This window comes from Centruroides sculpturatus, unplaced genomic scaffold (genome assembly GCF_000671375.1).
Source record: "Centruroides sculpturatus isolate CEXI.00-Female unplaced genomic scaffold, Cexi_2.0 scaffold764, whole genome shotgun sequence".
Lineage (NCBI taxonomy): Eukaryota > Metazoa > Arthropoda > Arachnida > Scorpiones > Buthidae > Centruroides > Centruroides sculpturatus.
In genome coordinates, this window is record NW_019384991.1 from 18,107 (window position 1) to 35,401 (window position 17,295).

Here is a 17,295-nt window from a genome sequence, read left to right on the forward strand (position 1 = left end):
AAAAAAATGTCAGAGAACATTCCAAGTTTAATTAATTATATTTAGTGATGAAAAACATTTTTGTTTGGAAGGTCTAGATCAGTGTTTCCCAACCTTTTTTATGCTATGCCCCATCTAAGCCTTTCTAAAATTCTTATGCCCCCTAACATATACAGCAGCTATACAGTTAACTTAAACTCCAAACAAGTCCATTTTCAAATTGCCCCACATTGGGAAACACTGGTCCAGATAATACCAAGTCTTATTTTGAGGAAACTGCAGGAATTATGGTAGGATCTCATTGTAAAAAACACCAGCAAGAAGGTGGCTTCATAATAATTCTGGGTACTATAAATAGTTGGAGAAAATTGATTATACTTTCCTTCAATAAATTTGATTATGATGTGAAATACCTGAATAACCTGAAAACATTTCTACCTTTTTGTGAAAATTCTTTTCCACAGAGGAAGCAGTTTCAGCAACAAGATAATACTGCAATCCATACTGCTGGCATAGTTAGGCATTACTTTGAAAAGAATAAAGTTTCTGTAATTAATTGGCCAGCTCATAGTCCTGACTTGAACGTTATAGAAAGTATTTGGCATTTAATGGAACAGAAAATATATGAACATGGACATTTAATACTTGTGAGGAGTTAAAATGTGATTTATAGAGATTTATAATAATATTTGTATCAAAATTATCACTGTGCTGATAATTTTGATACAAATATTATTATAAATCTATAAATCAATTCCTCCTAGATTGTTAAATGTTGTAGAGAAAAAAAGGCAGTAAAGTAAATTATTAATTGTTAATTTTGTATGAATAGTTTTCTGTATGTTTAGGGAAGTAAAACCGTTCTAAAAACTTTTGTCAACTTGATTGATGTTTATCCCATTTTAAAAAAAATTTCAATACATTTCACTTTGAAATTCTGTCAACTTACTTATAATAATAATAATAAATTAACACACAACCCAAAAATCAACTTTACAATCACTTGTTTTTGAAATACAGGTGTTCTAAAAACTTTCGGTCATCAGTGTATACATATGGCTTTCTTACAGACAATGGACACAAAATATTACAATTTTTCTCTGTTATTGTTTCAGCATTCTTCAGCATTAAGATCTAAAATGTTTTTTTGTGAATTTGTGCACTCATAATAATTTATAAGCAGAATTAACTTTTAAATGGTTAAAAATATCATTCAGATATAAATTAATAAATAATCAGATTAACAATATTTCAATATGATAGTCAATAATTTATTTTGAAGAAATATACTTCATACATAAATTACACATATTTAAAAATTTCAGTCTTCAACATCTTGGAACTAAATTGTATTTAATCAAATTTTGGAAAATGTTAAAACCATATTATTTTTAAAATATTAAACAATTAGTTTTTTTAATACATAGATTTAAGTCCATACTTTTGTAAGCGATAATCATAGAAAATTAAATCTGAATGAGAATAACAAGCATTTTAAGAAACCTGTACAATTTTCTGTACAATAAAGAAATAATCAGTGTTAGAAAAAATTTAAATAATTTTTTTTAATATAATATTTCATTGATTTCTACAAGTATTTAACTTATGGAACATTTTTTCTTAGAAAACTTGGTGGTTTTTAAATAAAAAGACACAATGTTGGTTAATAACATGTAATTTTATGTTATGCCTCTTATAACCATTTTATACTAAAGACCAAGATCATGAAATCAACTTTTTTATAAACCTTTAATGCTGTGCATTTTGGATGTGTAGCATTTGAAATTCAATTTGGAGTTCATGTGATTTCAGTAAAGTGTTTTTTTTCTCTTGATTTACCTTAAGCATTAATTCAATACTGAGAATAAAAATGCTCACTTCATATAATTCTAATAAAATTGTGAGTTAATTTCAATAATAATCCAATATGCCTAAATTTGTTGCAATTTATATAAATTATTTTGTATAATGGTTCAGACATTATCCAAATTTAAGTGAAATTCTTGTCAATTAAAATTTATTCAGCTCTTGAAGCTATTTTAATGGTAAAAATAATTTTTATGTTTAACATTTACAATTTTGGTAATATAAATATAACATTTCTAGAAGATTATCTAATTTTCAAATTATATTTAAATAGTTCCATTAAGAACAGCTTATATAAATATAATGAAGATGGCTGAAAATGAACCAAACATTTTTAAAATAAAGTTGGTAACCTTAAAAAACAGTATAGTTGGTATCTGTTAAACAAAACAATGCTTACCTAAAGAAATTGGGCAATGATAACTCTCAGAAAGTTTCTTTGAAGCTTCTTCTACTAATATAGCTGCCTTACGTTCAGTTATAAAATAACTATATCATAATTAAGGAACACACTGAAATTCTACATTAACGATGTTGTTATTCAAAAGTTTTTGATACTAGTGTATAAAATACTTAAAAATTAAATAGAACTACAAAAGAAATAAAGAAAAATCAAAAGTTGACTTCATTGAAACATTTTTATATTAATCAGACAGATATTAGACCTTATTAAAATAAGTTTAATAATTAGATAATCTTTAATAATCTAAATCATTAACACTATTAAAAAACAAATTACAGAAACAAAATAAGTCATTAATTTTGCATTATTTTATTTTGATACAAGAACTCACATCAATTTAACAAAATTTTTATCTAATTTCATATGTTGCCAATAACAATTATAACTTTATTGTTTACCTTCAAACTAAATCTTCTATCATTAGCTGGAATTTTTATAAATAATTATATATATATATATATATAAACACATTTTCATACATTTCCAGCACTTCTTTATAGCTCTAACAAATGTTTTCAGCTTGATTTACAGGCCCTCTTCAAGTTAGAAGCCTGATTGGCTTAGATTTAGATTTATTTTAATAGATTTAATCTAAATCTATTAAAATAAATTAAAAAGCTAGCAACAAAATATGGCTACAGTATTAATTACTGAACTGGCTAGAATTTTAAAAAACAAATCAGGTAAGGAAGCAGAACAACAAAAACCTGATTGCAGACATATGACAGTTGAATTTGATTCCAGGTTATGCAAAGTTTATTCTAGTATAGCAAAAGATATACAAACAGATATAGCATTTAAAAGAAACCCAACAATATTCGGATTATTAACCGATGGAAAAGATTAAATAAACAAGAACAGAGCTTGTTGAGTGTACACTATATACCTCTAGAAGATTCTACATTCAGCAGATACCTAACCTATATAGGCTCAACTAACAGATTGATTGAGGCCAGAATAAAAGAACAAATATGGCATCCTTCAAGGAAATTATAATACTGTCTTAGCCCAATATACAAGTGAGCCTCAGGTGTCCCCATGTTGGAAGATACAAAATTAAGAAAAATATTTGATATGCAAAAATTAAAAATAAGTGAAATCATCGACACTTATAAAGCAGCAAGCCAACAGTTTTGCATTAACAACAGAGAAAGCCTCAGCATATTGCAAGCTTGCAAACATTTTTATCTAAATGTACTTAAATCAATAATTATTTATTAATTTCCTCCATGTGCTTAATATTTATTATAGGTTCTTTTATATTTTCAATAAATAATTTTATTTAAATTTATAAATTTCAAGTTACAACATAAGAAATTTAAATAACCTCAAAGAAACTTTGAATTGTTCCATTTTGGAACACAGCATAACTCCTCCTAATTGGAATGGCTTCTAACCTGAAGAAGGCCTGTAAATCAAGCCAATAACATTTGTTAGAACTATAAAGAAGTACTGGAAATGTATGAAAATGTGTGTTTTTTTATATATAAATTGTTTATCTTCATAATCAGAATATTCACTTTGCATTAAATATTAATTAGCTTTTTTTAAATTTGTTTAATTGCAATTTAATGAAAATAATTTTTTCCACTTTTATTATACTAGATATGATTATCAAAATATTGTGAATAGAATATTTTGGATATTAGAACATTAAAAAAATTAAATTACAAGAATTCATGATTAACCATGGTTTTAAATAACAACTTTTATCACAAATTGAATTATTGATGTTACGATAAATTTTTATAATATTGCATTAGCAAAAAATTATACCACTGTATTTTAAAACAAATAAAAAAGTTTCTTTACATATAAGAAGCTTTAAATATAATTACAGTAGAACCTCGATTATCCGGACTAATTGGGGATGAAGGTAGTCCGGATAAGGAAAAATCCGGATAATCGAAACAAATACTTTGTCTTTTAATGATAATACCGTTTTCTTTTCGATGAGATATCGGTAATATTAAAAGCAAATACTGTATTTATATTGTGATCAAATTTTCAAGAAACAAACGTTCGTATTGAATTTGGACTACTATTGACCAACGCTAACAAACTACCTATTGTTTAAAAGGCCCTCTGGTGACTCAAGAAGACAGATTTTATAAAATAAAAAGCAGTTGAAACTGCATTTTTATGAATAAAAATTTGACAAACTATTTATCGTTTTATGACGATTAAAATTTTTTCGTCGCGTTCTCGGCTTTTAAGTAATGCATAAACCTTCGAGGCGCGAGGCCCTTCGGACCGCGAGGCATAGGCGGTGGCCCACGTCGTCCATGCCTTACGCCGCCCTTGGTCATAGAAATGATGTAATTTGAATATAAATTATTTATAAATACGTATGTCAAGTTATATTTTTATTACTACGTAAAATATATTTAAGAGTTTACGACCACTGTGCTGGGTGAGACGTTGTTGAAACAAAAAAAGTTATGCATTCCATCACGTACATAAACAGTGTCGTAATTCGCCAAGTGCAAATCAGCAAATTCGTAAAATTTTTGTTTATTTTGAACAATCCGGATAATCGAAAATCCGGATAATGGAGGTCCGGATAATGGAGGTTCTACTGTATATATTTAAAGCTTCTTATATATAAAGAAACTTTTTTATTTGTTTTAAAATACAGTGATATAATTTTTTAATTATTATTCATAATTAAATGCCAAAAATTGACTATTATTGTTTTTCTCTCTTTATTACCAAATATCATTAATATGGAATCTAACCATACTAATAATTTTATAAGAATTGGTTCAATCACTAAATACTTTATGAAACAAAAAATTTGGGCTTGCTCATAGATCAGGGTGTAAATAACAAAAAGTCAGACATAGAATACAGATTGGCTGTCAGGATTGGAGAAGGATGGCAGGCATTCTATGTGATAGAAGAATTCCACTTTGATTGAAAGGAGAGAGGTTTATAAGTTAGTGATAAGACCTGATTAATGTATGGTATTGAAACTCTGCTTTTGACTAAGAAAAATGTGAATAGGCTGAGGTAGTTCAGATGATGATGAGGTGAGCATGCAGAGTGACAAGAAGGGATAGGTTCAAGAATAGCATGCTGAGACCTTGAGAGTGGAGAAATTCTCTAAAAAATCAGAGGTGATATTATGGTGGATTTGGACATATGGACAGAAAACTTTCAGATTATGTTGAGAATTTTTGTTGTGTATTTTCTGTTATAGAACAATCCAGTTTGCAGAGAAGTTTTTTCTATTTATGTTGAAAAACTTAATGATGGAGATGAAAACCCAAAAGAAGGAGAAGAGGTAGACTGAGAAGATGATGGTTTGATTGTATGTTTGAAGATATGGCAGCTCTTAGAATTAATTGCTAACATATAATAAATATACTAACAGTTAAATTAATGCAATTTTGTATGTTAATATTTTATATTAATATTTCAACCTTCATAAGACATCTTTGCATTTTCATATATATAAAAATTTATATGTAACTTATAAATCTACATTTAATACTGATGATAATACCAAAATACAAATAATATAAAATTATTTTAATATCTTACCTAAGCAACACAAAATTGCAATAAAAAATGGAATAGCATATCTTTAAAATTAGGCTCTATCATAAAATTTTCAAATATCTCAAAAAAATTTTAAAATTGTATTCTTGACATTATATTCAAAATCTGAAATTTAATTTTTAATTCATAAATGAAGCATACTACTTTATTTATTCAAATATGTTTGAAAGGATACTTTCTAAGAATGTTTACCATTTCTGGTAACCGAGTTATCATTTCTACTCGTTTTTCTTCTTCTGGTCTGCGAGTTATTAATTTCTGCATTCGAGCTGCTTCTCTAGCTCTAATCTTTATAAAAAAGGGAAATGAAAATTTTTATAAATAGACATCGTCATCATCATCAAGTTTTAATTAATGAAATAAAAATACAATTTTAAACTTAAATCATATACAATTTAGTATGAATAGTTTAATAATCCAGTACTTATAATTTGATATTCAATGAATGTTCATTGAATAATCAAAGCTAGACAATTTTCTGAACCAGTGTTTTTCAACTGCTGGTCCAAAAAATAAAGTCACCAATCCACAGAAAAATATTTGACCATACTGATGATGGTGACATTTAATTAGTAATCTAGAGTTATTGTATGTACTTTATTATGTTTAGTAACTCTAGATAAACTTATAATTATATTAATAATTAATATAATAATATTATAGTAATTCATAGTTGCATATAATTACTGATCTGCATAGTTATCCATAAGATGAGTGGTCCATAATGAGAAAAAGGTTGAAAAAGACTGTTCTAAACTATAACATAATCAATATTGAGAACAAACTTTAAAATATAAACTTAAAGGTTTGTATTTAACATGATGAAGCTTGCACAATCAACTAACAATACCATGAAATAATTACTGTATTATTAGTATTTCAATGTGCTAGCTTTATCAAATTATCTTTTAAAACACTTTTATAACTAGTAGTATTTTTAACTCCTAACAGATTATTTTTATTTATTTGTTGAAACTGTGTCTTCTTCTTCCTTCTCGTTTCTTCTAATTCTATGTCACGACTTGGTGCATTTATCAACACTTGGCAAATAATTTCATCATCCACTTTTAATTCATACAGATATGCGTTTTGGGCTTTCTCCCCTCTTCACTCTGTTACATCGATAGGTTGTGACTTGTGTATGCAGTATCAGTCAGGCACCTTCCGTACTTCCCCCTCCCCCTCTTCTCCCGACTTGACGGCCTCCCCCACATGCCTCGTAACTTGTAACGTGTCACTCCCCCAAGTGCTGCACACAGCCTAAGCATTGACATTCATAAAAACTGGCTACAATTATTAAAATAGAATGTTTATACAGTCGAAGGCGCGACTGTGTGCAGCACTCGGGGAAGTGACACATTACAAGTTACAAGGCATGCGGGGGAGGCCGTCAAGTCGGGAGAAGAGGGGGGGGAAGTACTGATACTGTAGGTGCCTGACTGATACTGTATACACAAGTCACAACCTATCGATGTAACAGACTGAGGAAGGGCAAAAGCCCGAAATGCATATCTGTATGAATTAAAAGTGGATGATGAAATTTGCCAAGTGTCAATAAATGCACCAAGTCGTGACATAGAATTAGAAAAAACAAGATTATTTTTAATTAAAAATTTTATGTTTAAAGAATGCATCTTTTTTTCACATAAGACATATATACTGTATTTTTGCAGATTGTCTAGCATGTTGGTCTATCTGGGAGACCATGAAATCATATATTTCCATACAGTAAAAATGGCATGCCAGTTTATATGAGGTTATATATCCTTTTTTAGAGGCACTTTAAAAAAAAACAGAGTTATGCCATGTAAAAACGAACACTGTTTTTATTCTAAAACTGTGAAACTCAGTAGTATATCAAAAATTTTGATTATACATTTAATTTCTTCATTTTATCTTCTTTCTAACAATGTAAAATACTCATGGAGTTCCAAAAGTGCTTCTTTTATGTTTATTTTATGGTAATTCGATTAGAAAATGAAAACATAAACAAATTAAATTAAGAAATTCACCATAAAATATCTCAACTTACATCCATTAACATTGGCTTTGTGTGAAATTTGAGATATGATGTTATTTTTAAGGTCAGGGTAGATGGTCAGTGTAGCCCACACTGATTAACTACTACTATTACTAATGTCAAAAAGTCATTAATTGTTTTATTGTCTTGTAAACAAAAACTCACTTCCTGGTTTTAAGTCAGTCAAATTACAATGCTATTATTTTATTATACCCAGAAGAATGTTTTCTTTAATGTTTAATTAACAGTTAGTTTTGTTAAATCTGATTAATTTTATATTTTAGTCACAGTTTAACTGGCATGCCGGTAATCCCCATTTTATGCAGCATGCTGGTCATTCCATGAAAATATGGTATGACTTATGTATAAATAGTGATACAAACTAGCTAAGTTTCTTTCATTCTTGTGTAAATTACTATTATTTTTCTTGATTGTAATTCCTATTTACAAAATTTAACAAAGAAATTTCTTGTTTATTAATCCAAACATATGCAACTCAAGAGGCATTAAAATGATTTTTAAAAAATTTCATTAATAATTATAATGTGTTTTCTAGTCTAAAGATATGAATAAAAGGAATATAGTAAGATTAACAGAAGGTAAAGTTACTTAGAATGTTTATATAAAGATAACTTAAACATTTTTAATATAAAGTCTTAATTTATTCTTATTAAAAATAAATCCTATAAATTTCAGATTCAAAGTAGATCAGATTCATTTTTAGATTTTGTTCAGTCATCAAATTTTGTTATTATTATTATTCTTTCATTGTGCTAAATAAGCTGCAATATAATCAATTCTCATGACTTTTAAAAGAAGAGAGTACAGTAATACCCCAAACTTACGCGATAGGTGGAACCGAGCAATAACCGCGTAAGTCGAATTTGCGTAAGTCGGGGTATAATTTCTCAATGTGTGTAAAATCCAAGTGGGATGTATGTAAGCTAATAAATGTTCTCGTTAATCTTATCTCGTCTTTTGATTCATTCGCGGTTGTAAGAAATCACCACATAGATTCTCCCAAGTCTCCATAGATATAACAAACACAGAAATAAATAACACAAAATAAATTGTAGCTATGTGTCGATTCCGCGCGACACGTCCGAACATGTAAGTTGAACAATAATGTGGAAAGAATGAGTAATCAAGAGTTGCGTGGTGCTCAAACAAAAGACGAATCGATGAGATTTGAAAATCGCGTAACTCCGGGTTCGCGTAAGTCGAGGTATCACTGTATCACATGTTAAACCCATTCAAGAAGGTCAATCTCATTTGGAAAATTGAGTCTTCCAGACAAAATACTGGTTTAGAATATGAATGATATTTAATAAAACAGTAAAATTCTATATATCTATTTATTTACCTTTTCAATTAAAGCTTGAGAAACTCCTTTAAGTAATCCTTTTTGCATTGTATCTTTAGGTTTAGTAACAGATTCAGATTCTTTGTGATTTTCTATTACACTCTGTAAAGCATTTTCCACCTGTATTTTATAAACAAAATTCTTAACATTTCAAAAAATTCTGAAAAAAATTAAATATAAAACATCAAAAAAATATTTTAAAAAATTATCCTTGCTATTAACTGTTAATAGATCATGTTTAAAAATAATATACACTCTAAAATATTTTTTTTCTAAATTTGTTATTTAAATAATACTTAAAGAATATCTAGTAATGTGTTGAAGATCATGCATATGTTTGCATATATGCATATGTTTGCACTTTCAAACTATGTGCATCACATTCATATTTCACATACAGGGATTATACATGATCTTTATATATTTTTATACTAACAATATGTATTACTGATGATTATATATTTAAACTAGTAAATAGAGTGATTAATATAAAAGCAATAAAATAATTTTTATATTATTTTAAGGAAGTTTAATTCTCCACATTATTATTTGCTACAAAAAATTGATATTTCATTATATCTTGACCATTTCATATATTATTATGGATACCTATAATTGCAACATAGTGGCATTATATTTATATTACAAACTGTAATTTATCATATCTTCTCTAAGATCACAGTATATAAGAAATGTTTGATGGTTAAAAAAGAAATAATTCATGAAATAATTTTTTCAGATTGTTTCTGTAACTAGAGTTTAGTAAAAGTATAAAAAAATAAACTTCTTTCTTCTGTCAAAATAAATTAAAAACAAAGAATATTTACTGAAATGTACAAATAAAATTAGTAAAATTATTTTTAAAATAAATTTATAAACAACTTCATAACATGAATGCATAAAACTATTGTTTTAACATATAACATATGCTCTTTTACTTTAATATTTCATTTACTGATACAAAAAAAAATAACAGTAGATCTCATTTTATAGAAAAATAATAATAATAATTACTCGAATAGTAACTTTGTCTTTAAGCAATTTAAAAACATCTTGTGCTGTTGAATATTTTTTCACATCTGGTGGTTCTGGTAGAGAAGCAATTGCAATATCAGGTACTTGATCCACTGGGAATGAAGGATGCCATCGTAAAATCTCATCACTTGATATTAAGATTGGAGGATTTAAATTCAGTAAAAATTTCTAAAATAATACAAGGAAAAAAAAATGTTAAAAATAAATTTTAAAAAATTTTACAATATAAAAATATTACCTTATGGTGGTCTTTAACAAACTGCAAAATTTTGTTATTAAAAATCTGTCTCCTTTCTAATAAACATGTTGCATTCATTACTTTAAATGACTCCAGACTTTTATTGTTTGTTTCAGGTAATGAATCTTCATTAACTATTTAAATTATATAAATCAAATTTAATTACTAAATGTTAAATGAGTTAAATGTTGAAAGTGAAAGTAGTGTAAGTCACTTTTCTTCTACTTCAAGAAATTTAAACTTAAAGCACCAATTTAAAAATTACTGAATGTTTATTGTTAAGTGCTTTTACCTGTGGGTAAATAACATAAATACTCTTAATTCTTTACAAAAAATATATAAATAATGCAGTCAAGAACTGAAACTCAGCATCAGTAGATTTTTGAAAAAACTGACTTACACCATTTTTGCTTTCAGGGGTTCAAATGTTACAAAATATTTTTATATTTAAATTATAAAATAATTAAACAATAATATTTATATATAAATTGATCATGGATAAATCTATTAGTAATAAATTCTCTTAAAAATTATTGCCATAGTATATAGCATGGTGGCCAAATCTTATCATAACAGGAACTGTGCATCACCCATAGAAATACACAAGAACCATATCCTCTACTAAAATGGTATTTCATATTATACTGTATATAGTTAAAATACTATAGTTTCTCACTGTTACTTTATTGTTATTTCATGACCTGTTAGTAAATGTTCATTTAACTCCTTTGACTTTATGAACATATGAACACAAATAGCCTTAGTGTTCAGTTACCTGTTCAAAGTTAAAGTTTGAGTCATGCTTACAATCTGTGTGTACAGTGTATCAGATTACATAACAGTCAACAAATCTGCAAAAATATTACACATAATAAAATAGTGTATACATAGTTTATAAAAATAAATAGTTTGACCAATATAGGTAGATACATTTTCTAATAATAAATCCATTTTATTATATTGAATATTTAAATAAGTAGTGTAATATAGTATAATAGGATATTAAATACAGTGATGCCTTGTACTTCAAATTTAATTCATTCCAGGAGGTTGTTCAAACTCTGAATCATTCGAAGTCCAAATCAGTTTTTCCCATTAGAAATAATGGAAAGCAAATTAATCCATTCCCAGACTCCGAACAATACATATTTCAATAAAATTATAACAGTATATATACATCATTTAAGGTAAAAATAACAAATTAAAGTGCAAAAACCATAAATAAAATACTTAAATAAAATGAAAACTGTATTTATTGGTAGCATTTGGTATGGACTTCTGCATCTTAACAAAGACATGTGATTTAATTACAACAGTTGTGTAATTTAACATATTATAGATAATGTGAGATTTTATCCTTTATTTAGAATCTTAGTTTAAATTCTTTACTTCACATTTTGCTTGAGTAAAATCAAGTTGTAATGTCTCTGGATAAAAAGCACATTGGGCATATTTATGCTTTATGACTTTTGAATAGAATATAACACTGTACAAACAGTAAAAACAATTGTAATTTGTATGGGAAAGATGCTCCTAAACTTCAAAAGTCAAATGTAGTTTAAAAAGTTCCATCCAAAAAATTTTGAACTAAAGGATACAAAACCTACAGGGTGCCCAAAAGCCGTCAACAAAGAAAAATTGCAGGAAGAAATTGTGTAAAATCAATGAATAACACACAGTACAGTATATAAAACCAAACATACCAAAAATAAAGCAAAAAAAGCACTGCAAATATAAGAGCACAATGCAAGAGTGAGAGGAGAGATGACTTGAATACATAACAGATAGTTTGAGCACATTTTTCACTGCACAGTTCAAACATTAAAGCATTATTCAAACTCTGAAGTGTTCAAAGTTAGAGTCGTTTGAGGTACAAAATACCACTGTATATTTAAATATAAATTCATTATTATACTGTATATGTCAGCATATAACACAACCTCAAGATTTCCAGCTGAAAAATTTTATTTAGATCTATACCCATTGTAAAAGTCAATCCCAAAACAGATGTTACTAGTAAGCTAGAACTAAAATGTGAATATGGTAGCCTACGACAAACACAAATAATAAGGCTACACTATTTTCACCATGAGTCTAATTATAATACCATTCACAACATATGATATACAGTAGAGCAGCGTTTATCTGAAATGTCAGTTAACTGAAAGCATTTCAGTCAACAAATTTAAATTTTCGCTAGTGCTGTGGCGCTGCAATCTTTGGCTATATCTTGGGCTACTCCAATATTTTTTTTGTTGATGTGTATGTTTTAGCTGGAAGCCCTGGCATTTTTGTGTGGTGTTTTTCTGAGAACTGTGTGTCATGCTGAATCAAACATTTTTGATACTAGATCAACTTCTAAAGTATATATTTTTTGGGTTTNGTATGTTTTAGCTGGAAGCCCTGGCATTTTTGTGTGGTGTTTTTCTGAGAACTGTGTGTCATGCTGAATCAAACATTTTTGATACTAGATCAACTTCTAAAGTATATATTTTTTGGGTTTTATATTTTTCAATATATTTATTTCGTTTGTAAAAATAAAGAAATAATTTTTAACGATACAATAGCCACGATTATTATTTTAAAAGTTTACATTAGGCTTAACATCGACGAAAATTCAACACGAAGCAACACGCAACAAAGAAAAATTTCAACACAGGATAGGTTAATATATTTTTTCGTACATAATCGATTATCCGAAAAATAAGTTATCCGAACAATCCCAGTCCCCAATTGATTCGGATAAATGACTCTCTACTGTACCTAACAAAAAAAAAGAAACGTGAAAAACAGGATTTAAGTAGAACCCTAAGCAACTACTTGAAATCGTCAACTAATACTTTAAGTAAATTTAATTTGAATTAAGTTTGAGTTTGGTCAATGTAAGTGTTCTCTTCAGAAAATCTCTCTGGCCTAAAGCAAGGTTTAGCAGTAGTCTGAAAACATTAATTAATATTTTAATTCTGTTGCTGCAAATAAGGCTTTTGGTTATGGATTCTTTAGATGATGTTCGAGCTTCAAGTTCAATAGAAAATATAAAAGTAATAATTGAGATTTAAAAAATGTGATAAAATGTTCCATAAAATAAACCACACAAAGTAATTAAAGACAGCATTTGATTGTAATTTGTAAAGATTTTTTTATAACAGAAGTGATAAATAAAAAACATTATCATCAAAAAATACAAGAAGTATAAAAAATATAAATTTAATAAGTGCAAGAGTAAACAAATTATAATCATAAATAAGAAAAAGAAAGAAAAAATCAAAACAAATCATGTAAAATGGACAAATATTTACCGTCACAATGTCAGGCTGTAATTTTTAATCATATTTTAATTTATTTCATTTAAAATATATGCTCTCCACCTCAATTTAGTAGTGGCTTGCACCTGTATATCATACTTTTCCTTTAACAATGGAGTTGTGCCAGTCATCTATTAACTACTTTCAGGGGAAAGTTCTGAATTGAAATAATGTGATTTCAGCTTGCATCAGAAGTTCATATATAGTTAATCAGGGGTCTCCTGCTCTTACAATTTCCATATCTGGTCGCATCTTTCATCTATCAAACTACATTCGTGGATTCAGAAAAGACTGACAGATGAGATGGACGGACAATAGTGGGAATTTATAGGTTGACAATTTTTTTCAAATTACAGCACAATAATATTAAAGTATAAATAAAACTAATAATACAGCTAAAAATAATAAAATTTAAATGGAATTATCAACCTAATAAGTATCAAGTAAGTAATATTCAATTTATTAGGTTTATAATTTTACTTAAAAATGAAATAACTTACTTAAATTCTGGTCCGATTTATAATGAAAATTTGGTGATATTGTTAACTGATAATTACTATTATGTGAAAGCTCACTGTTAATAGAATTCTTATCTTTCTCTTGCTGAAAAATATAGGCATTTGGAAAAACTGTTTTTAATTGTCCTAAATGTGAAATGGTGAAATTTCTGAAATAAAAAAATTTAAATCACAAAATATTTCTTAACACTTTTACAAGGGTTTCTATGAATAAATTCATTACGATTAAAGTAATGTAAGTGCATTGGTATATGAATAATCAAATCATAAACATTTATTAAAGTGAGTTGATTCACATGATGACAGAAACCGTAGGATGAAAGAAAAACAGTATTATTGTCCTTCTTTAATTTTATGAAATGGTTTTGATTTTAATTAAATACATATGATATAATTATACATAATATGAATATTATGTATAAATATCATATCATATCATGTATTTAATTATTCAAATTATAAATACATATTTGATGATTTTATAACATTTCTTCATAAAAATTCATTATGTTATAATACACTTAGTATTAAATTATACAAGCATTATTTACATTGAAAAAATATTCATATAACTCATAATAAATTATAATGCACCATGTTTTCTATAATGCCATGATCATTTAATTTCAAAATGAATTTTTTATCTAGTATGACTGTTGATAAGTATGACTGTTTAAATCACAAATGGCAGAGAAAGAATAAAAATATTTTATAAATCCTAATATCTCCTAATTTCAAATGATTCATATCAAAAGATATGAAATGTAAACAGAAAAAGAGATTTGTTAAGATGTAACAAATTACAAATAAGTAAAAAAAGTATCTCTTCAATTTCATAATTGAAGAGATACTTTTTTACTTATTTGTAATTTGTTACTTTTTTTTTACTTATTCAATAACCTTGAATTATGAAATTCAACATTATTGAAAACTGCTATTATAAAGTAAGATATCCTCCTATTTTTCAAAATGCAACTCATTACTCTGAATATTATAATAGGAATTATTAATAGAAATAATTTAACTTCTGAATTATTTAAGTAAAATATTTAAAGAAAAACTTACTTTTTGGTCATTTCTTGCACTGAATTTTTAAGTTTTGAAAATGTACAAGTTTCTTGTCTATTATGTAAAAGACTAATAACCATGTCAGTGCAATGAAAAATTTCTACAAGAACTTTATATTTGTAAGGCAATAACAGTGATGTAGTTGAAACAGCTGCCAAATTATGGTATTTCTGATAAGCAGGTACTTTGTTACTAAGAAAAAAATTTTTAAAATTAATATTAAAAATAAATTATACATGATTATATACAATAAAAATGTCTTTACATATCTTACACAATTTTTACTAGATTTAAAAGAAATATCATATCCTCCACATTGTAAATTTTTGCTCAATCTTTTATCATAACATCAAAAATTGTCTCACATTTTACTTAAATTCTCTTTTACATCTTTGATATGTTATTGTATACCATATGTTCCATTCCATTTAATTTAATATGCTAACTTCTTTCTATAATTAATTTTCATACATTAAGGAAGGAAGAGAGGTTAAATATGTTATGAAATTACCTTTCATAAATCAATTGTCTCAAATTTCATACATACAGTACACTAAATTTGAACAAAACAATAGAGTAACCATGTAAAAACAAGAGAAAAAGTTGTTATAGTAAATTATTTCATAACAGTTAAATTTTAAGAAAAATAAGCTATATTAGATTTCCTCTGATAAAGTTAAAATGGAAACTTCAATAATTATAGTTACTAAAATATGCAGGTAATTAAAAACACAGCATTACAATATAAGTTATAAAAGAAAACCAGCTGATTTTGGCATTTATTTTTATTAAATTATGCAAACTTTAAAACTACAAAATTATTATGAATTAAAGTAAAATGAGTTTTGGTGTTAAAATATAATTAAAATTTTAACATAAATAAATATTTTTATGAATCAAACATTTTTGATATTTTAACATATCATCTGTGGGAAAAACTTAATTAAACATAACTAATCAAAAACTGATTTTTACTTCTGTTTTCACTAATNGCAGCGTTTATCTGAAATGTCAGTTAACTGAAAGCGTTCAATTTGGACTGTGTCATGCTGAATCAAACATTTTTGATATTTTAACATATCATCTGTGGGAAAAACTTAATTAAACATAACTAATCAAAAACTGATTTTTACTTCTGTTTTCACTAATGTATATAGCATAAACTCGGTTCATTTTATTTTACAGAAATACATCAATGACTATTACAATTATAATATAATACCTTAATTCATCATTTTGGTTCAATTTCTTTTGTATTTTTTTCAATTCAGTTGACTTAGTGCTTATTCTGGATGCAGCTTCTTTTAATAATTTTAATTTTTCAGCTCTTGTAGCAATATCTTTTTTTTCTGGACATTTTATCACTGGAATTTTATCTGCAATACTTTAATGAAAAAATAATAATTTAAAATTGTTATCAACAAGTTATTATATTTAAAATTTTTTCATACCTTGTTTCGTTACATAATTGATCAGTTTTATTGTGTAATTTCTTTGGTGAATAATTGGCAAGAAGACATTTTTGAACATCTGCTAATTTATTAAATTTTGATAGGTGTATGCGCATTTCCTCCAATGTTAGCTTTTTCTAATAAATAAATTATTATAAAAAATTTTTAATTTACTTTATTAAAATTTTTAGAAATGTGTAATCTACCTCATTTTCAGAAGAGCTTTCATTTTTATTTTCAGTTTTCTCTTGAAATATTTGATTCTTTTCTGACTTTCCTTTAATCTTCTGATTGTCAAAAAATACTTTATTTGTTTCACTTGATGACAATTCAGAAAATGATTCATTAAGCTGAGAATTATCCTAAAAATAAATAAATAAATTATAAAAAAATATTTTTATATATATACAATTTAGTATGAATAG

The 17,295-nt window shown here is 26.5% G+C and overlaps 1 protein-coding gene across 1 annotated transcript in view; it reads right to left on the reverse strand.

The window, feature by feature from the left end:
• LOC111633033 (DNA replication factor Cdt1-like) overlaps window positions 1-17,295 on the reverse strand; it is a 33,664-nt gene that overhangs the window by 1,999 nt on the left and 14,370 nt on the right. The window contains exons 2-11 of the mRNA XM_023377557.1: window positions 17,077-17,232; window positions 16,871-17,007; window positions 16,642-16,803; window positions 15,417-15,611; window positions 14,334-14,500; window positions 10,529-10,662; window positions 10,270-10,458; window positions 9,256-9,375; window positions 6,048-6,160; window positions 2,246-2,334 (exon numbers count right to left, since the gene is read on the reverse strand). Of these exons, the coding sequence (XP_023233325.1) occupies window positions 2,246-2,334; window positions 6,048-6,160; window positions 9,256-9,375; window positions 10,270-10,458; window positions 10,529-10,662; window positions 14,334-14,500; window positions 15,417-15,611; window positions 16,642-16,803; window positions 16,871-16,986 (1,285 nt within the window). The 5' untranslated portion in view covers window positions 16,987-17,007; window positions 17,077-17,232. The remainder of the gene's footprint in view (window positions 1-2,245; window positions 2,335-6,047; window positions 6,161-9,255; window positions 9,376-10,269; window positions 10,459-10,528; window positions 10,663-14,333; window positions 14,501-15,416; window positions 15,612-16,641; window positions 16,804-16,870; window positions 17,008-17,076; window positions 17,233-17,295) is intronic.